This window comes from Cetorhinus maximus, chromosome 24 (genome assembly GCF_964194155.1).
Source record: "Cetorhinus maximus chromosome 24, sCetMax3.hap1.1, whole genome shotgun sequence".
NCBI classification, from domain to species: Eukaryota; Metazoa; Chordata; class Chondrichthyes; order Lamniformes; family Cetorhinidae; genus Cetorhinus; species Cetorhinus maximus.
In genome coordinates, this window is record NC_135902.1 from 6,101,132 (window position 1) to 6,126,988 (window position 25,857).

The window sequence follows — 25,857 nt, forward strand, 5'->3', positions numbered from 1 at the left end:
AGATGAATGGGGGGTGGGGGGGGTGTGGCGGGATTTCATTGAAACTTATAAAATTCTGACAGGGCTGGACAGACTGAACGAAGGGATTTTTTTTCTCTGGCTGGGGGGGGTGTAGAACAAGGGGTCACAATCTCAGGATACGGGGTAGGCCATTTAGGACTGAGATGAGGAGAAACTTCTTTACTCACAGTGGTGAACCTGTGGAATTCTCTACCACAAAGGGCTGTGGAGGCCAAGTCACTGAATATATTGAAGAAGAAAATAGACAGATTTCTAGATTCTAAAGGCATTAAGGGGTATGGGGAGAGAGAGGGATTATGGCATTGAGATAGAGGATCAGCCATGATCATATTGAATAGCAGAGCAGGCTCAAAGGGCCGAATGACCTACTCCTGCTTCTATTTTTTCTATCTAATGATACAGTAATAAGAATGTAAGTGATGTTAGATTTGTAGGTAGACAGCACCATGGAATTAGTACCATAATAACAGCGGTGGTGAAAAAATACAAGAAAACATGGTCAGTCTTCACATGAGTAGATAATTCATGCTCAGAATTCTACCACTTCAACGTTTGAGTAGTAGACAGGCTTTAAGGAACTCTTTTTTTTGACTGCAGTTTTTTGGTATGCCTTTGAAAATTGTTCAAATAAAGCTTCAACCACAGCCCAGTAGAGTAAAAGCAAAACTCATGATTTTTATTGAAGAATGTTTTGGGTTCAGGTTGATCATACAAAACAGAACATTAGCTCTTGTACAGTCCACCTGAATGAAGTAAAGGATGTTGAGGGAGCAAAGGTGCCATCTTGTGGGTGAAGGGTTACATCTAAACACGACATTAAAAAACACATTTTGCTAACATTAGTGCATTCATATCTGACTCATTCAACATTTTTACCCCCTGTAGGATCTTAAGGAAATTGGTAACCACATCAAGAACAACATCTGGAGGGGAATACTGAGGTTGAACACAGTCTACTCTTTATTTGTGTGTATTTTCACATGCTGAGCAGCTCTTCAGTCATCTTCTTACACGGCTTGCTTTGTAGTAGCATCCAGATTGGAACAGCTTGTGAAAAGCATCTGACATCTAGTAGACTGAACACACATTTAGCTCTCTGCATGCCCTTGTCTGTCCATACACATGGCAAACCTTCAATCATAGAACGCCTTGGTGCAGCTGTGGTCACAAAAAAAAATTGTTAAAAATCCTCAATTCAAACTAAATAATTGGGAAGTTGGTATTTATCTTTTAACTTTATAATTAGATATGAAATTATTTTTAAAATAGTTGGTATACACAAAGTTTTAAAGGCAAAATTTTAACAGGCCACTGAGCATATTTAGATTTGTTCTGGAGAAATTCAATGCAGTAAAAATTATGATGGAATAATCTAATGTACAAGACATTCTCCTGAAACCAACTTCTGAACATCATCTGTAGCTGATAGATCCAGCAGCAACCAAACAGACTGCAAATCCAAAACATCAGGCAGCCATGGCAGCATTTGGACCAATGTGCCACTGCCTTTGAAATGTGGACCAACAGTGGGTGTCAGGTAAGAACCCTGACCTCACCTGAAAACAGGACGGTAGTAACACCACTCAGGTGTTGAGCCCTGAACCCTCCATGGCACCAATTTATAAAACATCCCTGTTCATTTGCCTCCTACTGTATTGCTTTCAAGCTCAGGCTACAGGCCCCAGACTACCCATAAGCAAAACTATAGAGGATTGGCTAGTACTTAGGTAATGTGCTCTCCCTGAAGATTTTATTTCTATAAGTTCTGCTAAATATGGAATTAGTTTTTCTACAATGTGAATTCTAAAATGTCGTGTATTATCAGAGACACAGCAGACATCAGCTCAATGAGCAAGTTGCTAAAATTTACGTTGTTTTTAAAAAGGTCAAGTTTTCACTTACAAAGGATGACTGTAAAGTAATTCTTTAAGGAAAATCTTATTATATAAGATATCAACCACATTAATACTCCTTAAAAATAAATAAATAAACCCTCCCCCCATCTATACTTTCGCTTCGCATTCTCTTCCAGCAAGGTTGGTTTTGGGGGGGGGGGTGGAAGCGCGGTGTGGGAAGAGGATGACCTGAATTACTGGCTGCTCCCAGCAGAGCTTCACAACCTGCTGTACTTCTGCAGAGCAGGACTCCTGCTACTAGCTTCTCCATCCCTCTGAGATAAAGTCAACTGCTATTGTGAAATGCACTTTTTAAAGGCTTGGTTCATACCTAAAGGAATTCACTCACTGAAGGGAAAGTCAAAATTTGGATTTCAACATTATTCCTCTATGGTACAGCTGCCAGGCTAAAAAAAAATTGTGCCGACTACAATCTAAATGAATCCTCATTATGATACCTTATGGCTATCATTGTTGGTTCTCTGTATCCTTGGTATGTTTCCTTAGAAAAAGATGAAGATTAATTCTCTTAAATAGCCGCTAGATCTATAAAACATGCTTGAATAAATTATGTACATTATTTATAATTATTGGCCCAGAATTTGCTGCAGTGGCACCAAGACTCACATAAAACTTCTCAAGCTTGGGTGCCTGCTCCAAACTAAAAGTGAAACTTCCAAGATCTATTACAAATTTATTATTTTTAGAAAGGGATTGTGAGTTAGGAGTTGCAACTGAGTGAAATCTGCTGTGCTTGCTTTTATTTTGTTCAATCTTACTTATTTATTTGAATTGTAGTTATAGCTTGAGATATATATCTCAGAGTGCTATTTGTCTGGTGTTCAAAGATTGAGAGAACTTGGAGTAAACTATACCATTTCCAGTGATAAATTCAACAGTAAAAATGGTTTATTGCTTGCCTGCAGTGATAAACTGCTGAAATGTTGAGAATAGCTTTATTCAGATAATAATTAATGCTAAAATAATTAAGGAGTTTGCAAACATTTCCCCACTCCTGTGAAAAACATTCCGTTATGATAATGATATTGCAAGAACGGTTTCCATATGGGCTAACTTTACTTCATAACAGCACGTGTGTAAGTTTGCTAAGTTTTAAGTCAAAAATAGTAACTACTTGCCAGGGCTGGTACCATCATCAATGATTAGGTGAGGTTTATGTAGGTTAATTAACAACAACTTCACTGAACTATATGGGCAAATGCTTTGGTCATGCAGACCGTACTTGACTTGTAACAAAAACAGGAAATGTTGGAAATACTCAGCATGTCAGGCAGCATCTGTGAAGAGACAACTCTTGCTTCTTCACAGATGTTGCCTGACCTGCTGAGTATTTCCAGAATTCTCTTTTTATTTCAGCATCCACAGTATTTTGCCCTTAACTTGACCTGTAATGGGTGTTCAACAAATGGCTTCAAAAGAATCTGTCTAATTCAATCAGGGAGCATCACATTGCAGCTGACAGTAAAATATAAGCAAACAATCTAAACATGAAAAAAGGAAAATTTGCAAAGAGGTTTAATTTGCATGGAATGATGCTGGACAAAATCATATCAAAAATTTAATTTGGTTACAAACATTGATTTCTCATGTGCTAATGTACCTTAGTAGCGATTATTGGTTTTGGAACACCCATCAGATCACATAGGTGATTCCGCTGAGCTCGGACAGTGGGAAGATCAGCATCCCTGTTGTCAAAAGACATTTTCCATAATTTAATTGTCTGTAACAAATTTACAATTGTTCACATTCTATGAACATGAACAGCACTTTTGTTCAGTGCAGCAACATTTAAAAAGGTTGAAACAATTGACAATAACGCATTCATAATATACATGGTTCAGCTACTGAACCTTGTTAACCTTGGCTGTAATTCAGGCACGCTCCTAGGGAAGTGTCGTGTGCTGAAAATTAATTCTCGGTATCCAATGACAAAACCACTCAAACTAGAATATGAATTCCTTTGCATTTTTCTTCATGACTCAGGAACTGCAACAGTAAGACACATTCAGCCTACTTTTGAGGATTTTCTTTCTCTCTCACCTCGTGGTGGTAGTAATTAATTGATGCCAACAACACCACATATTAACAGATCATTTACTATAAAGCCTTAGAATAATAACGTTATTGTTTAGTATGCAAAGATATTTGAATTCTGGAATTTCGCTGCATTCCTCCACAACCCCCACTGAAGGAGACACATGAAGCCGTTGGAAGCTTACCATGGTTAAACATATTTAAAACTGTATTGTTTCACTTTTTTTTAAGAGCTACAGCATTTTCAGCTACAATTAGAAACGTAGCATTTTGACAATCATCCATGATGCTCAAAATTGCACTATTATTTAGCATACTTGCTAGAAAACCGATTAAAAATGTTGAGAATTAGTTACTTCACAGCATAGGTTGAGAGATTTAAAACCACACATGGAATTGCATTTTGAAAAGAATAATATAGTTTGAAGTAACGAGCACAAGGCTGAGTGATAAATTTTACAGTAAGCAGAAGGCTTAGAGCATTACTTAAAAGACATTAATTAGATTTAAGGAGGCAAAATAAGAAACAGGTTGAAGAAAGTGGCCAAACTCTGCCAATGCCAGCTGGATGACGTTAACCAAATCAATGCTTTCAACTAGACTCTGCTCTGTGCAAAGCATTCCAACTATTTAAATACTTGAGTTGATCCAATTTCCTGCAGTCTCTCAGCCATTACGTACTTTAACAGTCAAATACGTTATCAGATATTAGATAACTAATCTTACTGGCCTATGTGACACTCAGTATTTAATTCAGTGCAGATGAGAGTGCACTGGATGCTAGAATTCTTCTAACTCTTCCAACATCATAAACCTATATATGAAGTGGAAATAAAAATCCCTCCAACATACAGTAAACTTTCATCTGGATGGCACTACTATTTTCCTTTATGTGTTCACTGCCATTTCACAGCTGTGTAGTACTCTACAAATAAAGAGAAACAGATGCTGTTCATTTTACAACTATTTCATCAATAACATCTGCACAACTACAGTCTAGGTATACATTGCATTTTTTTCAAAAAAATGTTTTTTTTCCCCCCCCCAGTACCTGGTTCTCCTTTATGTACATTTCCAGATTTCACACCTAAGCTATGGCTGTGGGGGCAGGTGGATGCCTGCACCATCTCACGGAAACAGAATTGTTTTAGGAAAACTAAAACACGTCAAAGTTTCAACAGGAGATTTTGAATAATGTGGACTAGTAAAAACCTTAAATACCTATTTAGTTTTGTGCACTCTGAGGTTAAACCTGTTACTATAGCATAAAATGGCAAGTTTTAGTAATAGAGAAATGGACTGTGTCTTGGTCAACAGATATATAAATATTCAGGAAGCTAAGCAGCAATTTCCATCTGAAGGGTGGAAAAACGAACATCCATCTTTGATTGCCATTTAGACTTAACTGCTCTCAACTTTTCTGCCTGGTTACCATTTAAACATTACAAAGCAGCAAAATTCATTCTCTGTGCTGCACTTTGGAACATTGCAAATGTTTTTTTAAAATATTTTTTTCTTGTGGTGCGTTCCATGTAAGGGAGCAAAAACAGCTTGTGGACAAATCCTACCCTTGGAGAATAGAAAATTCATTGGTTAGGTTTACAGGCCAGACTTTCTCTCCAAGTTTAAGGTGGGTGTGTGCAATGGGTAAAAAAAAAAGCATGAATAATGATTGATTTAAAAAAACACGTTTTTGGATTTCAGTTAATATCTGTACTCATCTTAAACACAAATACAAAGTGCTTTCGATGTGACTTCCAACCCTCTTGTTATGTCATCAATAATTCTATTTTTTTCCAAATTAAAAACACCATGATTTACGCTGTTTAAAGTCCCAGAATTTGAAGAGTGCCAGAAGATATCTGTTTACCTTCTTGCTTAGATGAACAAAAAGCAACATAATTCAAGGACTTAAGAAGTTTAATTCTTCTTTGATGGTCTTGATAACCTAGCCTTATTTCTTAAGCTGTGTCAGATTTCCTAATTCTCTGGTGCTGCTATCTTATAATTGCACAAATGTAAATTACAATATCTGCAGAATAGAGAACTTAAGCTTGACGACAGAGTTTGTCCCAATTCATCTTTTATTGTTCAGAAAGACCTTCATGATTACAGATACTGTTATGATTTTGAGGTTTATGAAGATTGTTATGTTTTGGAACTGTCTCTTTGATTTAAGGCGAAATGAAGGGGATCATGTGGCCTGTTCTGAAGTGTGCCTGACAGTAAGCGTGGGTGGTTTGACTGTTTGAGATCAGAGGAAGGATTAGATTGTTTTACTGGGAAGAAGTTGCAAGGTTTTTACCCCTGGAGACGATGGCAGCAGCCTGTGTATTAACAGTGGAGTCTGAGAGCCTCCAAAGTCTCAGGGAAGAGTTGAAAATTGTCAGGTTGTGAACAGTTGTGCTTTAAATTGTCCATTTTTTTCATGATGAGACTTGGGCTCTCAAGGATATCTAATTAGCATTTCTACCTAGATACAAGGTCCATGTGATTCACATTGCTATGGAAAAGGATGTAGAGGAAGCTAAAGATCAGGTTACAAGCTTTGTTAGTACGTCACAGACAGTATTTTTAAGTCTGCCTGGATCCGGCAGGAAGGGAGCAGCTGGAGGCAAAAAAAAGTCTCTTACGGTAGGAATGTGAGTGGAAACTTGTGCTCAGATTGAAAAGACCAAATTTGTGGGGAGTTAAAACAAGGTTGGAAGAGTCGCCTACCTTGGGCTAGAGGGGGAATCTCCAGGAAAAGTAAACTTCATTGTGAAAGACAGTTCTAAGATTGCAAGTTAGTCGGCTGAGAAAAGAACAAGAATAAACCCTCAGGAGCTAAGAATCACTTTGGATTGATTCTGGGAAAATACATAAAAGATAGTGTAAAGTATACCACTGAAGTGTGTGTTTTCGGTTGGGCTAAGAATAAGGAGAAGGATATTGCATTCTGTGGTTTAAATTATAAGTTGCCTACAAAGATAGTGCTTTTTCTAATAGCGTTTTTTGCCATTTTTTACAGTAAACATTTTAAAATGTGAAATCTTAAAGCTATTAGCTAGAAATTCGAATTTCTTTTTAAAAGTTATTGGTCTCTACAGGTATTGTAACAATACTTGTAAACTATGATTATTTATATCATACAAGACTGGCAAGACCTTTCAGCTTGTCTGCGATTGTAATAATGAGGAATAGCCGCTTCAAAAAAACTTGTTTAAAAAAAAAACTTGCAATTATATAGCGCTTTTCGTGATTACTGGACGTCTCAAAGCTCTTTACAGCCAGTGAAGTTGCTGCTGTAATATAAAAAACACGACAGCTAATTTGAGCTTAGCAAACTCCAACAAACAGCAATGTGAAACTGACCAGATAATTTGTATTTTGTGTTGTTGACTGAAGGATAAATATTGGCTCAGACACCGAACTTCAAGGTTGGTTTGTATTTATTGAAGCACACTGAACACGACGCCAGGCTTACTTTCCACAGCAAATGTCACTTACCAGTTGTTGTCACTAAGACTTGCCATCACTTCGTCCAATACCTCTGCATCAATGACATCATCATATGTTAAAAGCATTTCATACAGCTGGCTTGCGGTTGTCTTCCTTATCTGTGCAAAAGATTAATTAGAAAACAACTGCCACGAAACACAAAACCATCACTGAACAAGTCTGTCACTTCTAGGACTTTGCAAATGAAATACGATCACAAAAACTATCGTAGTGCTGGATTACATCAATTTACTAATATTCTTATTTTCACTTGAAAATCAGAGTGATCAAGTGCAATAATACTATGGGCAGAATCTTCTGTTCGGCATGTGGGGGCGGGCCCCGCAAGCCAACGTGTAAAATGACGCGCAGTAACGTCAGGCACGCGTCCCAACGTCACCGCACGTCATTCTGATCTTCTGTTCGGCGGGTACGTACCAGAGTCGCCTGCATGCCCGCTGACCTGTCAAAGGCCTCTTAAGGCCACTAATGAACTAATTAAAGCTGCCTGTCCAACCTTAAGGTTGGCGGGCAGTCAAAGAGCCCAGACGGCCTTCGCATTTCTCATGAAGCCTCATCCACAGGCGGGATGAGATTTCATGAAGGGGTTATTAATTGAATAAAAATTTTAATGAAAATTCATAAACATGTCCCAGCTCATGTGACACTGTCTGAATAATAGTATTTTTTTTTATTTTTACCATCTTTGACACTGAACTTAGTCTCCGGGGCACGGAACTGCTTCAGGGAGATTTCTGTGCTCTTTCACACGAATGCACGAAAGAGCGCAGGCCCCGACTCTCTCTCCTTCCTCCCACCCGCACAGGTAGCGCTACCGGGCACACGTCACACTGGACGGGCCTTAATTGGCTCACCCACATAAAATGGCGTAAAATTCTCCCCTATATTTTCATGGATCACCTACACTATGGAGGCAGTAAAACAAAGGATAGAGTTTTACCAGAACTCTGGAGGCAGGTTGGGAAGCAGGGTGGCTAGGAAAATGGCGTTGGAAGGTGGCCGGGAGGAAGCCCGGCATCTTTCAGCTGCCAAGGGATATTCCTGAAAGTGGAAATGGCAGTGGCTTGGCCACCCGCTGAATGGAGGCAGATGGCCAATTAATTCAATTAGCTGGCCAAGTAATGGCCATTTTACCACGGGACCTGGATTTTTCTAGCATTGGCATGGCACCCTGCCCTGTGGAGAGACTGCCAGATACATCATGGCTTCCTGGGAGCATGGGGCAGCCTTCCCTTCTGGCTGTTCCATGGCCCATGATGGGCACCCCTGTCCGCAATGCCCATCCCCGCGATTCCAATTCCACTGATGGGGGAATTCAACCTTCTGATTGCCAGGGCCTGCCGGCTTGGCCTTGGCAAAAATAAAAGATTTTTTTGCTCGCCCTTTGAAGGTGCCTCAACATGGGCTAGCAGCTTCAAGAGGCTGCCCATTGTTCTCAATTAGATGGCGACCTCTTAATTGGCTGCCTGTGGTAATATCGACCCTGCAAGCTCAGGGCCCGCTTTTGATCCACTGATGGGACTTCCTGAAGATAAAATTCAGCCCAAATACATTAACTAAATTGCTTTTTCCGCTATAAACTGTAATTTCACTTATAATCCTTACTCCTTGACTAGTAGCAGTTATTAATTGTTCATCATGAGCGGAAATAATTGTTATATTGCTCATCCACTGAGTCATGTATTCAACCATTACAGATTCTTTCACGGGACATGGGTGTCACCGGCTAGGCCAGCATTTATTGCCCATCTCTAATTGCCCTTGAGAAGGTGGTGGCGAGCTGCCTTCTTGAACCACTGCAGTTCATGTGGTATAGGTACACCCACAATGCTGTTAGGGAGGGAGTTCCAGGATTTTCACCCCATGACGACGAAGGAATGGTGATATAGTTCCAAGTCAGGATGGTGCGTAGCTTGGAAGGGAGCTTGCCGTTGCTGGTGTTCCCATGCATATGCTGCCCTTGTTCTTCTAGCTGGTAGAGGTCATGGGTTTGGAAGGTGCTATCAAAGGAGCTTTGGTGAGTTGCTGCAGTGCATATTGTAGATGGTACACACACTGCTGCCCCTGTGCATTGGTGGTGCAGGGAGTGGATGTTGAAGGTGGTGGACGTGGTGCCAATCAAGTGGGCTGCTTTGTCCTGGATGGTGTTGAGCTATGTGAGTGCTGTTGAAGCTGCACTCATCTAGGCAAGTGGAGAGTATTCTATCACACTCCTGACTTGTGCCTTGTAGATGGTGGGCAGGCTTTGGGGAGTCAGGTAGTCAGTTGTTACTCTCTGCAGAATTCCAAGACTCTGACCTGCTCTTGTAGCCACAGTATTTATATGGCTGGTCCAGTTCAGTTTCTGGTCAATGGTAACCCCCAGGATGTTGATAGTGGGGGATTCAGCTATGACAATGCCATTGAATATCAAGGGGAGATGGTTGGATTCTCTCTTTTTGGAGATGGTCATTGCCCGGCACTTGTCCGGCACAAATGTTACTTGCCACTTGTCAGCTGAAGCCTGAATGTTGTCCAGGTCTCACTGCATGTGGGTACGGGCTGCTTTCAGTATCTCAGGAGTCGCAAATGGTGCTCAATATTGTGCAATCACCAGCGAACAGCCCCACTTGCTTTTTCCGCTATAAATTGTAACTTACTTCTGAACTTATGATGGAGGGAAGGTCATTGATGAAGCAGCTGAAGATGGCTGGGCCTAGGTCACAACTCTGAGGAACTCTTGTGGTGATGTCTTGGGACTGAGATGATTGACCTCCAACAACCACAACAATCACCCTTTGTGCTAGGTATGACCCCAACCAGTGGAGAGTTTTCCCCGATTCTAATCAATTCCAGTTGTGCAAGGGCTCCTGGGTGCCACACTCATTCAAGTGCTGCCTTGATATCAAGGGCAGTCACTCTCACCTCATCTCTTGAGTTTAGCTCTTTTGTCCACGTTTGGACTAAGGCTGTAATGAGGTCAGGAGCTGAGTGACCCTGACAGAAATCAAACTGAGCATCAGTGAGCAGGTTATTGCTGAGTAAGATGGCTTAACAATGCACTGAACACGATTCTATGCATAAATGTATTCCTTTGTCACATTGAATTACATAGAATTACTCTCCTCGCATTCTAACTATCTCACATCAAACTTTTAGCATATCCTCCTACTCTTTTTCTCTCAAGTGCTTGCCTAGTTTCATTCTGAAAGCATCTAAGCTATCTGCCTCAACCACTACCACTGTGGTTACAAGTTCCACATTCTAACCACTCTGAGTAAAGAAATTTCTTGCTATTTCCCTATTGAATTTATTAATAACTGCCTTATGATTATGACCTTTGGTTTTGCATTCTCCAACAAGTGGAAACATTCTCTTCACATCTACCCTCCAAGCCATTCAAAACTTTAAAGGCCTCTATCAGGTCACCTCTAAGTCCTCTCTTTTCTAAGAAAGGAAGCCCCAACATATTCAATCTTTCACAATAATCTCTCAGTTCTGGTTCAATCTTGTGAATCTTTTTTGTACTTTCTCCAGTGCTTCTATATCCTTTTTGTAGTTTGGAGGTATGACCTGACATATAACACTAACATTACTTTTTAATTTGATGATCTTAGAAATACATCCTTAGCATATTGATGGCTTTGATGACCTGCAATGTTGCTTTGAATGATTTGTTCACATTTGTCCTTAGATCCCCTTTTCTTCTACCCTATTTAGTTTCTTATATTCTAAGGGCTTCCGTGCAGCATAATCACCAGCATGGACTGATTGGGCTGAATGGCATTTTCTGTGCCGTATATCCTATGTAATCTTTTGTTATATTCTAAAATGTTAGTGATGGTTCTATATATCCTATCAAAGTGCATCAACTCACATTTATCGATGTTAAAGCTCATTTGCCACTTTACTGTCTGTCTGCAAGTTTTCTACTGTCTTCTTGTATTATATTTCATTCTTTCTTAGTGTTAGCTATGCCCAACCCAGTTTGGTAGTATTGGCAATTTTGATAGAGTCACTTGTCTCTAAGTCCAAATCATTAATGTAAACTATTAATAACAGTGGTCCCAGCACTGATCTTTGAAGGAACAACGGTTGCTACCTTCCTCCACTCTGAATAACTACCGCTTACTCCTACTCTCTGCTTTCTATTTTTAGGCAAGTTGTTTTCCATTCAGCTATCTGGCCCCCCTTACTCACTGTGTCCTAACATTTGTCATAAGCTCACCGTGTGGTACATTGATGGTGACGTGATTAGTTTATTCAGGAACCGATCATTGACTTTAGTTGTTTCCTACTCCAGTCCATGCTGAATATCAAGAGGATAGTGGTAGAGGGAAAAGGGGAGAAGACTATGGTCAGCTCTTAAACAGAAAATGTATGGTGTTTTGTAATGGGGTCTGCTTGATTTTCATTACTCATTACCTGATCCTCAGAATTAGTTAATGGCAGTAAGTAGTGTTGTTTCAACAACTAATTCCTAAAGGAAAAGTACATTTGCTGTTGCTTACTTATGGATCAATACTTTCAATTTCCATGTCTTACCTAATGATTTCACTTTGCTTTTAATATCAGACTATAATCAGCTTTAAAGTCAAATAATTTATGCACTCTCCCCAAAAATATGCATCATGTTGAACATATGTACTGTTTAACATTTCTTATTAAAACATTACGACTTTTACATTTTTAGATCCAGAGACCATCCTGGTTTAATTTCACTATTTAACAACCTAAGCTTTCAAGACGGACATTCAGAAGACAGAATTTTCACTCCAGTTTTAATTGGATGCAAGCATTGTAATTCTTACAACCATTTGTAAAATTGAAACTACAAATATCTAAAAGTACATAACCACTGCATAGGAGGTGCAAGCAATAAAAATTCCACGGAGTCAATGTCATGTGTTAAAATATCTTGAAGCCACGTGCTTTCTGCTAATTTTCAACAGTATGGGTAGCAAATATGGGTAAACTATTGAACTAGATGACACAGCTCATTAACACGTACATTAAAATAAAAACTAGCGCCTTAAATGAAAACCTCTCCTCTTTGAAGGTATTTACTGACTCAAGTGTTTCCTTCACTGCAGATTTGGCTTCAGAAAAATTGGACTCCTTCCAAAGACCACATGACTGTTAACAGCTGTTAGAGCAGCCATAGCCAATCAAACAATGCATCGCCTCTCTTCTGTAAAGCTGCTAAATCTCTGTCTGATGCATTTACTATCCTACTTTCATGCTTGTTAGGTGGTTATGATCACCTTAAGCATTTGTTGCTATGGCAAACTTCCATTGTAGCATGAAGCAAAGCATGAACTGATGCAAAAGTAATGCTCTGTTACTACCACAAATTTATAAAGTCAGAGAAGTACCTTTGGGCATCCTTATGTGTTTTCACTAGTCACACTGTGTTGTTTTGCTCTATTTCTCCTTACAGAAACAGCATGATACATAGCCTCTGGAGAATTACACCACATTAATATAAATATTAATATAATATAATGTTAAAAAATTGCTCCAGCAATTTTAATATAATTGAATAATGCATACAAACTGAAGATTACTTACACATTGATGTGAATTGCACAATGTATTTATGATAAGAGTGTGAATTCATCTGCCATAAAAAACAAACCTCAAGCAGCCTGTAGCTTTTTACTGGTCTCTCATATTGAAAAGTGCAACTCAACTAGCCTCTATCACAAAACTGTTATTTCTGAAGAAATGAAATAAATTAGTGAGTGCTTACTATTGGGAAGGGGTAGCACAACAGGAGCAAAAGCTGGAAGAGAACGTTCTTTCTGGTTTCACCTTGGAACTGAATAAGACCACAAAACCTGCAAGACAAGTCAAATCGGAGTAGGTATAATTATACAAAAATATACATTTCAGCTAGAATGTTTGTGTATTGAGGTCTTCATAACGTAAAAGCACCTTAAGGACCAGTGTGTGAGAAGTAACGAATTGTAAGTAAAGCGTACATTTTTCACATTTGCCCAACATCACCAATAACCGAACTGACTGCCCAAACAGTATTCTGAAACAGTATTCTACAGTACAGTCAAGTACTAGGAACTTAAATTATCTGAAGTAGTTTCTATCTCTTGCACAGAATGGCAACATTTAGTTTCTCAAACTGGTTGGGGATCCTAAAATTTTAGGCAACTTTACCAATTGCAATGCTATTATTATAGTTAGTGCACAGAATTTTATATGGAATATTTATTATTTAAATGTGTCAAAAAATCAATTGCATTTAAAGAATACCAGAATTCAGAAGTGGGATTGGAACATAATTTTCAAAAAAAGTAGTAATTAAACAGTTCATATTTTCCTAAACTGCAGTAACACTTTTTTCACCAATTCTTCTCCGATATCTTAAATCCTCTTCAACACTATTAGCACTATTAAGAGAAGTGCAACAGAAGAGAAAATATAAAGACATTGCTTCAACTAAGATGAGCTTGTTGTTTTAGTAGGGAATAAATTGCAGAAAGTAATGTACTGTTAACTTCAAGGTCAGGGTTTCATAGTTGACACAACACAAGCTATGGTAAGATTTTGTAAAAAATGTAAACAAAATACATTTATCTCTTGAACAAATCAATATTTAAATACTATCTTTAGCCACTAATTTTCAAAATTCAGTTCATTCATACATTCTTTAAAGTACAATTTAAAAATTCTTTAAATTGCTAGTTCGCTCAACTTCTTAACAAAGTTTAACAAAAATTGTCAGCAGATCACAGATGGCATCTGAATATAATATTTTGGAATATGCCTTGTGGCTATATCACAAAAACAAATATATGCAAATCCACATAAACATACAGGCAAAAACGCAAAAAATTTGCAACCAAGCTTTTCTATAAGGAGCTCCCACATACTGATCCAGTGCACGCAATGGAAAGTTTACCGAGGAGGATGGACAATGATCTTATCCTTCCCTCCTTGTCACTTCTCTTCCCCCATTGGCCCAGAAATACTTTTAAAATATTCACGCATCATTCTATTTGGTTTATTAATCAGTAGCTAATTGTTAGCGTCCGTAATTCAGTGGGCATAATACTCCAACTGCCACGCAAAGTTACATGGCAACGCTTTTGGATATTAATTTGTGACTCTCTCTCTTCAAACATGCTTTACATACTACTAATTTCCATCAGCATTTAAATCAGGAATACAGAATTAACTTTTTTTTGGAACACTGGTCAACTTTTGCCTGCCTGGGGTACAAAATGGTTAAATATTTAATTAACTTTACTGACAGAGGTGCAGAAATATAACTTTCAAGGGAAGAAGCCTGCTGGTTTTACTTTCCCACGGGAAATTTGCATGTTGAAAAACGAGGCCTATTCTGAACTTGTGCGAACATGCTCTGGAGTTTCTCTTCATCCATTCTGTCACTAATATTGTTAATTATGTATTTATAACCCATGACATGAGTAATGTTAAAACTGTAATGCTACACTCCTGCTGTCTGTTGGAAAGAAAGTAATTTCAATCCTGTAAGTAACATTGCATTTCTTTGATCTTCACCTCTGTTTTATATTACTAATGTGATGCATGTCCAATGGAATATATGCCAGGGTTCCTTATTAATTTATAATATATATATATCTGAGAATATGTAAAATAATAAAGGGACATTTTTACCTTGTTTGCCTAAGTGGGACCTAACATCCATCCCTTATGTTGGCACGAGTTACACGGTACATACCTTATATGTAGCTGATTGAAATATTTGAGTCTTTATATTACGATACAGTACTATGATATTATTAGCATGATGGGTCAAAATGGTATTCATTGGAACAGCTTGTAGTTACCAGGTTGCTGTACATTTCTGAACATACTCAAGTTAGTGCACCAAATTCTGAACTTTGAGATCGGGCTATAAATCACAAATTTGATTGGCATATGTTCTTCCCTCAACAAAAACATTTTGCTAATTTAAGCCAAATTAATAAGGGAACAGTGCCTGCTGCCTGGAGGTGCTGCTGATCAGAGGAAATTGCTCCTCATGTTTGTTGCTTGATCAACCAAGGAATAGCACTGTTAAAATCTTTCAAGAAGGGTTCAAGGACCCACCCTTCTTGTCCAAGAAGGGCCAAATCTAAGAAAGACAAGCTTGGGGTGGTTTAGAGGAAATATATTGATGAAGTATTACTGCAGACTTTACTATTAGTGTTGGAATGATCAGATTAAGGCAGCTTTGTAGACAGAAGCCAATTAATGAATATTACAGGCACTAAATTTGGCAGAAAGTGATAATGAAGCCCTATCTTTACTCAATATAAAATTGGTAACTTTTCACTCACTGATGGTAACAACACCAACTTTCCAGTAACTATAATGGTAGAAAATTTTGCGCCAATCATAAAGAGGCGAGGGAATCTATTAACACAGTCTTAACAAAAACCTAGATTATTTGCCTTCTAAACAACTCTAGATGCATTTACATATCCTGCAAGGTTAAATTTTCCCACAATTGATCAGGGCAACAACTATCAAATGTACAAGCTGTATAACACCACAACCACCTCCAACACTGCCCCCCCACCGCGTCTCATCAAGCTACCCACCAATCCTGGTTATGAAGGCTCTTATCTCATCAATGAGTTGAGTAAATGGCTTTTAGAGGCATACGAAAGTGCTTTTCCTTTGATTTTTCCTGCCTCCATATAATGAACAGCTTTGCTGGCACCACAATTGCCAGCTATGATGTTAACTCAATGTGTGGAGCACCATAGATGCTCTTATCATTTCGCAGGCAAGTGCAACTTACTGTTATCTTCAAGGTATTCATAGTTTACTTAATCAGATTTAATTTCACAGTAATATATTCGTTTCTGTGCCACTTCCCAACTGCGCCCCCCTCCCCCAAAGAAAAGCGTGGGGTTCTGTAGCTTAAAAACCAGCCAAACTGGTTGCGTTTAATGTGGCATACACAAATTATGTTATGACTTACGCATAACATGTCCAATTTGCTCTCCCAAAACCACACAGTCTAAATGATCAAGTCTCATGTAATTGCAGAAACCATGAATGATTCAGTTCTATGGCAATCCCAATTATAGGCAGTGAAGAAGGAATCCTGATCGGAGAAGAAAAGACAGTGGATGCCTGGATCTACTCACACTGAAATGCTAGCTCGAAGTTTCTGGACATCTTTGGACTTCCGGATTTCCTCCTTGCAGAGGGAAAGCAACTCTTTAGCATAGAAGTTACTGAGAAACAAACAGAAACAAAACATCAAACCTAATTTGCAGGAACTGTATTTGTGCTACTTCAGCATGAAAACACTGCACCACTGTGTTCTGGAGGACATTTTCACTGATAGATGTCCTATTGCTCTAACTTTTCCTTTTGTCAGTATTGATCTATAATAAACAGAAAGTTACCCATAACCAATCCTTGCCCTTGCGTAATATTTCCCACCAATATTATATTTCCCACCAAGCACCGTATTTGATTAATATTACAGGTAACCAAGTTCTGTTTTTTTACTCCAGTGTCCTGAAGCTGCTCATCTTTACATTTGTGTACATGGGAAATAACTATAAGGAACACTGAAGTGATAAGAGCCCATCCATTTATAGTTAAAGAAAAAGATATAAAATAAATAGAAAGGCAAAAAAACCCACAAATGACAGAAAATGTTCACAAATTCTTACTAATAGTGAATTTTGTTCACTTTAAACTGAAGATTCAAGTATATGAATAAGCTGCTTGCCTCTCCTTGCTAGAGGACACACACTTCTGAGCATCATGTCAGGATATGTTGAGGAAGGTGGGTGGTGGGTGGGAGAGGTGGCGCAGAAGGCGACAAGAAATGGTTTCAAAATGGATTTGCTCCAAGACACCCAAATGTAACTTAGGTCCACAATATATCACCACACAATGATTATATTAATAGTAAAATAAATGACACTTTTAAAGCACATTCAAACAAAACAGTGAAGCTTCCAAAAGGATTAAAGAAGCTAAAAAGTGTGCTATGGCTTATAAAACAAACTGTGATATGACAACAGACCATATAAGCCATTGGAGTGCAGATGAAGTCCAGTTTCAAGTCACAAATTGATCTACTTTGCTTTAAGACAATGCTATAAAAGTTGCTGCCCTTATACTACAGCTTAAGGTTTGCCAGCTGAACTCATGTAAAAAATATTACAAATAAAATTATTGCCAGGAGTTTCTCTGATTGCCCAGTGGGTTAAATTATCACATGGTATGGTGCTAAACTATATACAGCAGGAAATTCTTAAGTTTAATCCCTGTTAGCCAGGTGTTGGAGCTGTTACATTTGGCCTGTGTAAATCCAAAGGGAGAAAAATACTATGTGAACTTTTGACAGTTAGGTAGCTCTAATACTAATAGCTGTGAATAACACATCTATATTAATACGTTGCAATGTAAGACAGTCATAATGTCCATGTTTCTATATAGATTAAAAAAAATATCAACCACCACTGGTAACTATCCAGTGCTTTTTATTGGAAAGCGCACGTGTGATATTAGATGAAGACAGGACTGAAACTTGGCTATGTAGAACACTCACAGCCTAGACATACTGGCTAAGAATGGTTACTTGGGAGAGGTGCTAGAGTGATGCATATGCCCAGCAAGTATATACCAGCGCGAGGGAAGTCCGGCAAGGAAATTTAGAGGAAGAATTGTGAATCATATTGCAATGGGCATAGGTAATAGGGTGTATTATTACAAGCTTGAAGTTTAGGGGAAAGCAGGAAAAAACTATTCGTTATTAAGTATCATTTTATTTTGCCAGACAGAAGGTAAAAGAGATTTTAACCCTCCCTTCCTGTAAACATAATTCCCTGCAATTCACTTCTTTCTTTCTTCCTTCCCATAAGGTGCTTCAACATGCTGGCATGTGATTCCATGGGTCCCAGCAACCTCAACCAAGTAGCCAAACATCGTGCAAGCCTAGCCACTCAGTGTCTGAAGACTATTTAATAATGTGGAACATCAGATGAACCCAACTCAGTCCCGACCTGGCATCCATGCCAGTGCATTTCCCAGCAGTGACATGGAGTGATGAGGATTGAGCCCTAATGTATTGAGATCAACTGCAATGCCCTAGCTGAGAACAGCTAACTCAGAATAGACCATGGAATAAACTTGGATCCTCCTTTGTTCGTATGCCTTGGTACATACACATTAAGAGGTGCATCTATCCACAAGGCCTACAGGGCAGAAAGGGACAGATTTTAAAATGGAAGATATCAGGTTAAAGATTGGTAAAGCAAAAAAGGAAGAGAGATAAAACAAAGGAAAGCAGTATAAAGTGGGTATGGTAAATAGATCAAGAACAGAGTTAGAGGAAGCAGGAGCGAAGGAATGAAAATAAATAATTCCATGGGGGACATGGATTAATGAAAACAACAATCTTTCATTTATATAACCACTTTCACATCCTCAGAGCATCCCAAAAAGTCCACAAATTTACATTTTTTGTACAAAGTTATAATAATTCAACAGGAACTACAAATACAAATTAACAGATGATTTTCTTACTTTAATCTATTTTAACTTTCTTTCTTGCTTCACTATTCTTTCCTATACCACTCTCCTAAAGTTGGCAGGGTAAGTAAGCAGGACTGAGAGCAATAATGCCCTGTTAGCTGGCTGACAGAAGCAAAGTGGTCACAGGATTGTATCAACCATTTAACAAAATGTGAAAGGGGCACCTTCGCCAGTCTGCAACTGCCAGTTCCACAGGCATTTAATCAAAAAGATTTAAATGAATTTGCAGTACTGATTTTATAAATATTATTGCACAGCACTTCACAAGCTTCTCATTTTTCAAGATACCTATTTAAATACGGTGTAAAACAAGTATACATTGCATATATTGATGTTAACAGAGCACAAAGAAGCCAATTCTATACTGTGTCTGGAACAAGTTAGTTCGAAAATTGTCTTTGTGCACCACTGAGTCAGGTCTCATTTTGTTCTGTCTACCAGCCACTTCAAATATGCTTTAGAAGAAAAGTGCTGGGTCAATGTTATGAAATGTATCAAGTTGCAGCCACTTTGCTGGCAGTTGGGAAAATTCCATCTGTTCAACAGGCAAAATTCTTGAAAAGAGTCTACATTAAGGGAAAAATGCAAGCTTTTCCAGCCCTTCCTTTATGTGAATCAGGGACATGTGTGCCCTGAACACAGGCCATCTGCTTTAAAGATAAGCAGCATGTCAATTATATTTCTTATGGCATGGCTGAGGGTGGTCTCTGAAATTAAAGTCAAGCTGTGCTGCCCTTCAATTAATTTTTAGGTGAAGGAGGTGCACTGAGTAGTTTAAGGCTCAACAATTTCCAGTCCTTTGAAACCTAATGGCAGCAATATGTGGAATCTTAGAAATCATTCCCATTAATTGATTAGAGTAACCAATTTAGACTACTCCTTATCGCCCCCTCATAAAACAATCATAGCTGGCAAATCCTTGTACCACATTCTGCTGCAGAATTCATGGCATTTCTAAAAATTGATGTTACAATCTTGATTATTGTAAACATGAACATTGTATTAGATCAAACTTTTAGAGTAGAAAAGCTAGGAATTGTTTTTTTAAAATTCTATCAGTGTACAGACTCTATAGACAAACTTCACAATGCAATGATAAACTGTATTCAATGGAAGAGGACTCTTATGCTGGTTAATATTTACTTCTGAACACTACTGTTTATAAATGTTACATAGGTACGGTTAGTATCAGAGTTCAAAGAACTGTCAGGAGTGCAATCAGAAGTCAGAAAAATGCCCAGCTTATTCCCCAGCGAATGTAGCAGCTCCTATGTTAATATTTATGAAAAATAAGTACATGGTAAACTGAGCAATAGGGTATCACTTTATATTTTACTTCCCCATTGTTCAGTCTTCATGTTTATGGAGTTATATTACCAAAAATGTAAGCGAGTATAGCACATTTGCTCAGTGTCTGTTCATTAGAGAACTGTAGCATGCAGAGAAGCTTCTCAATTATCAAAAATAAAATGATGTTTAATTTAGTTCTACTTCACTTTGCTGTAGGTTCTCCTCCTTACACTGCTATAGATTGGAATGTATCTAGGGCTCCAAAGAACAGCTTTCAGCAAAGTGCAGCATGAATTTCAAGATATGAATCTCAGCTTATTTCAATAACTAATCATATTTCAGAGCACTTAAGACATGATATGGGACTGCACAGCATCATATTTACTGGATTCTTCTCCCAATGTTGCTCTGTAACAAGATACCAAGAGGTGCTCAACAATAAGCTCCAGTGACTCTCTATCCCGGCACACCCCTCAGGTCAGACAGTCCCAATCAGGAGGAGTTTGTTCAGCAACTAATCCGATGCCAAAAATCAAGAATGGAAACTGTTTGGCAATTCAAGAGCACAGACCAATGGAAATATGCACTGAAGTACAAGTGACATAAACCTTATTCCATTTTAAAATGGCACAAATCTTGTTCAGAGTTTAGACTAATAAAGCAGAGTATTCATGTGCTGGGAGATATTTGGATCTCTAGGATATGAGCAGATATCTTATCTCTTACTAATAAATACCTTTCATCTATTGTGAAAATATCGAAGCATCCATTAGCCAGCATTTGGTCAAGCATCTTCAGCATGGGGATAGATACCCTGAAAAATAGTGACAATGTTGAAGGGGGAAGAAAACTGGAAATAAATCACTATCGCAAAGTCATGTCAAATTGAAAAATCTAAGGGCTTATACTTATATCTTTCAAAATAAATATAACATGATGGTTGATTTACATTTTGAGTAATGAATGTTCATGACAAGCGTTTTAAGAAAAAATCTAGAGTCATTTCAAAAAGGCTCCTATATTTGATATGCATGAATAAAAAAGGCAGTACCTGGAGGGAGATGCCTATGGCCCTTTGTGACTATGACTAATTACTTACCTGCAGAATGGGAGGGAGGACCACATAAAAATTATATCTAAAAACATTTAAACTGCCATAGTTTTAACTTGCAAACTATTACTAACATAAACCAGATTACAGTGAGTTTTTTTTCCACAAAAGAACATTTGTCTCATTGGTGGTCCCTTCTGAAGTGCAATCAGAAAGGAATTGCATCCAGGCAAAAATCTGTACAGGATACAATTACAACAGTTACTGCTTATGTGCCATTAGTTAGTTTAGCTAATATTCTAATACACATTCTATACGATTAGTATTTTTTATTTTCTTAACTTCTATCCATTAATTGAGTAGAAAGCCGAAATCCAAGCCCTTTATGGTCAGGTACACACTTCACCAGTGCCCACGAAGATGGTCAAAGATCTACTGGGGTTGATTACCAACTAAAAGTGTACTTTCCAAAAAGTAATTAAGCCATATAAATTACCACCTGTTTTCCCACCTGTCATTATGTATATTATCCTTAAAGATTTGTATTAAGGTTCCACAAAACTTGTTCATGGCTTCCAGGTCATTGCGGATTGTTTTGAGATAATCAAAGAGTGACTGGGCTGAATATCGCACCTGAAATACAAAGTCAAATGGGGTAAGTCACAATTATAAAAACATTCCACAGTGTAAAAGTATCTTCAATCTAAACAATGAAAACACAAATTTACACCACAAAAGCTGTTGATGAAGTTGGCGTTGTTATTATCTAGCGAGTTCTGTTCTTTTTACCTCAAAAACAAAATGCGAGTAACACTCAGTTTCTCCCATTGAAAGCCATGAGGTCATGAAATGAGCAGTACAATTATATTCAAAACACAAGTTCTGTATAGTAACAGTGTCAGTATTTTCAGCATGAAAAGGCTAACAAACAAAATAAAAAGTAAACACTATAATCATGGCAAATACCCTTCCTAGTCAATATCAAAAGAAAGCTTTAGAACTGAATTTTGATGAAGGGTCACACCCAAACACTTGACTCTTAAGACCTTAATGTACATGAGGCTAGATGTTACAGTTGTTGATAATAGTAAACGCTTAACTCATTCATCTGGCATTCCACTGTCTACCATTTGATTGGATGTAACAATCTACTTCATCATCCAAGGAGCTCTGGCTTTAGTAGCCCTTCAGCAATTTGCAGGGCTATGGGGAAAGGGTGGGGGAGTGGGACTATGCAGCTGTGTTGTTCTTGCAGAAAGACAACATGGGCACAACAGGCTGAATGGTCTCCTGTGCCGTATCCACTCGATGATTTAAAAGTGCCAGTTCTGATCTGGCCGCCGTCAGTCATGCTCTTCAACTGATCTAATTCATTAACAATTTCTAATCCCAGTAGAGGGAAAAAAAGTTTTTGTCTTAAACACTGACAAACTGACACATGGATTGCAATGTATGCTTACCAACAGTTTAAAAAAGCTGACTATTGGTATATGCAGACTTATTCCTGCTCTGTGTTTGTTCTTCAATCTTTCCGATCCCCAGTCTGCCTTTGGAAATTTGCTCACTTCCACTGAATACTCTTGAGAAAAATCCTATTGCTGTTACATTAATTAACACCAATCAACTTGAAAGCTCTGATATAAACCTTAATCGCTGGTATATTTTTTGGTGTGGCTTTTCTAGTGGAATAACAGGGAATTTAGAAACATCAGTTTTTTTTTAAAATGTTAGCAGCTAGCTGGGATGACAGTATCCCTTAACATAAATGACATAACCATCATTTGGATGCCAATGTGCAGAGCTCTGGCAAGAACTCAATGAAGAGTCGGCAGTGTAATTCAGGTCTGCCAGTTCCACATTGGTCTGAAATGCTACTTGCATTATTAAGGTGAGCTTTCATCAACTGCATTTTTTCTGCTACTCACTTACTGAACCTCCCTCATCCGTTTATATGTCACTGCGCCTATGGTAGTTTGATAACTAGTTTAAAATCTCACCACAGCAATATGAAAACAGAATGTAGGAAAGGGTGATGGTTGTCTTTTCTTCCCAAAATGTACCCCCCAGTCATTTTCAAGTTATTTTAAGATTTATAAAGAAAATAATACGGAATAAAAACATTGCGAAAAGCCCTAACAATGGACATACAATTACGTTGATAAATTGAGAGAGCCTGGAGATTGTTATGAAAACAATAATGACATAGGTGCACAACAGATAATTACTTTGACCCTAACAAAAGTTAAACTTTCTGAAATATTAAGGTTGCTTCATAGCAAGTTTTTTGAATTGACTTTAAAATGGTTGCTTCTGTTTCTGTGATGTCTGCACTCCAGCCAGTTAATAAGCTGTCATGGCAGTATGCCCCAATGGAGGAGAAGAGAAAAAGCAAATTGCTATATTTAACTGAATATACATCACACACAATCTATATCAACAATAGGCAAACTAAATGTTAATGGAAACCAAGCCTCATTAAAAATGCACAGTAGGTCAGTAAATTTCAACAATGCTCTACCATGACAAATTCAAAGCTTGCTATTTTTTGGTGATGGCGAAAAAGTGCTGCCCCTCCCCTCAACATGTTTATGTGTTGCTCATCGAGAACTCTAGATGGCTCACTTTAAGTGAATGTTTAACTGTTTTCTTGCCGCCTTTCCAGACTCGACTCCCTCGTGGATATGTCCAAACTGTCCCTCTGTGCCTCTCTTGTTATCCTCTGAAGGGCTCATCGAGGTACTCGGCGCTGGCAATTGGGGTTGTCACTCCTACTCTTGCACCGAAATTCCTGCCCAACACATTCATTGGGGATCGGTCACACAAAGCTCTTCATCCAACTCACCCCTCCCTCGGGCTGACCATGTGCACTTCACCAGCACAGCAGCTCTCACTGCCTCTCTACGCATCTCCCATCAGAATGGCTGTTCACTTGTGAACAAGGTTCTCGCCATCCATGAACTTAATGCGGATGATTGTTCGACATCGTGGCCTTAATGGAAGCTTGGCTGAGGAGTGATGACCTCTTTCCTCAACACAAAGGCACCACATTTGGCTATTCCTTCCACCACTTTCCCTGTCAAGACTGTTGTGATAGCAGTGCTTAGTGCCAAATCACACCTTGACCTGACCTTATGTACCTCTGCACTTTGTCCTCCTTTGAGCATCTCAAGCTTGTTCCACCCCTCTCACGTCTCATTCAAAATCCAGTTCTCTACTGCCCACCCAAGTACGATAAAAATGTTCTCATCAAATCACTGCTTTCCTCCTGAGTCTCTGTACCAAATGACTTCTCATCCTGGGTGATTCCAATCTCCACCTCATCATGCTGTCTCTCTACTCAGAGTTCACTGTCTGCATCCTCTCCAAATCTCTCCCTCCATGTAAACACCCCAACCCATATTCACAGCTACCCCCTTGACCTTACCATCTCACATGGTCTTGCTACTACCATTGTATCAATCACAGATAAGGCAACATTTCTGCTCATTTTCTCAACTGCGTCCCCACCTCCTCTTTTGATAGCCTATTCCCCAGTAAAACCTTTATTCTCTCTTACCTTGACCATTCTCCATGACATGGCCATCAGTTTTGTCAACTTAAGCCCCAGGAATGCAGACGTGAAAGGAAATGGCGAACAACCGGTTTAGCCATTCATCTGGCTGGATTACATAAAACACCATCGAGTCCTGCTCTTGACTGTTAAAACTTCTCACTATTCCAGGATCATCCAGGAATACAAAGATAATCCCTGGCTTCTTTTTACTAATGTAAATCCTTTTCTTAAAGCCCTCTTTTCCTGTCTCGTCCACCCTCACCTTCACCAATAATTGAGAGGAGCTCATAGACTTCTTTGTCATTAAGATAGAGGCAATCTAATTAGCTGTCTTTGCCACATCCCCCCACTTCCATAAGCTCATCGGATCAAACTTCCTCTAAAGGTTCCGCCCCTTAGCTCCAATCTTGCATCTTTGTCTCAATTTTCTCCCATCTAACTCCACACCCCATCTTAGCTCAACTTGTTGCTGAGACTCACTTCTTGATCCCTCAACACTATTCCCACTAAACTGCTGACCACCCAGCTTCCTCTCCTGGTCTCTGTGTTAGCTGATATAATTAATGGTTCTCTTTCTTCAAGTGCTGACCCTCTCTCCTTTAAATCTGCTATCATCACCTCTCTCCCCAAAAGAAAACCGTTGACCTCACTGTCCTTGCAAGTTATCACCGTATCGCCAACCTCCCTTTCTTTTCCTAAGTCCTTGAAAGTGTTGTTGCCTCCAAAATCCATGCCCATGTCTCCCAGGACTCTATGTTTCAATCTCTCCAATCACGTTTCTTATACCTACCACGGTACTGAAACAGTTTGTATCAAATTCACAACAGATATCTTATGTAATTGTAACAAAGAGAAACTATCCCTCCGCATCCTTCTTGACTTGTCCACAGCCTTGACACGGTTGACCATACCATCCTGCTCCAAGACCTCTCCACTGTCATTCAGTTCACCCGGTTCCA

General features: G+C 38.7%; 1 protein-coding gene across 1 annotated transcript in view; it reads right to left on the reverse strand.

The window, feature by feature from the left end:
* Positions 1 to 671: 671 nt before the first annotated feature.
* The window catches only part of tbcd (tubulin folding cofactor D), a 270,699-nt gene continuing 245,513 nt past the window's right edge, over positions 672 to 25,857 (reverse strand). Inside the window, exons 33-39 of the mRNA XM_078570695.1 lie at positions 21,857 to 21,978; positions 21,031 to 21,108; positions 16,595 to 16,684; positions 13,204 to 13,291; positions 7,461 to 7,570; positions 3,538 to 3,622; positions 672 to 1,179 (exon numbers count right to left, since the gene is read on the reverse strand). Of these exons, the coding sequence (XP_078426821.1) occupies positions 1,159 to 1,179; positions 3,538 to 3,622; positions 7,461 to 7,570; positions 13,204 to 13,291; positions 16,595 to 16,684; positions 21,031 to 21,108; positions 21,857 to 21,978 (594 nt within the window). The 3' untranslated portion in view covers positions 672 to 1,158. The remainder of the gene's footprint in view (positions 1,180 to 3,537; positions 3,623 to 7,460; positions 7,571 to 13,203; positions 13,292 to 16,594; positions 16,685 to 21,030; positions 21,109 to 21,856; positions 21,979 to 25,857) is intronic.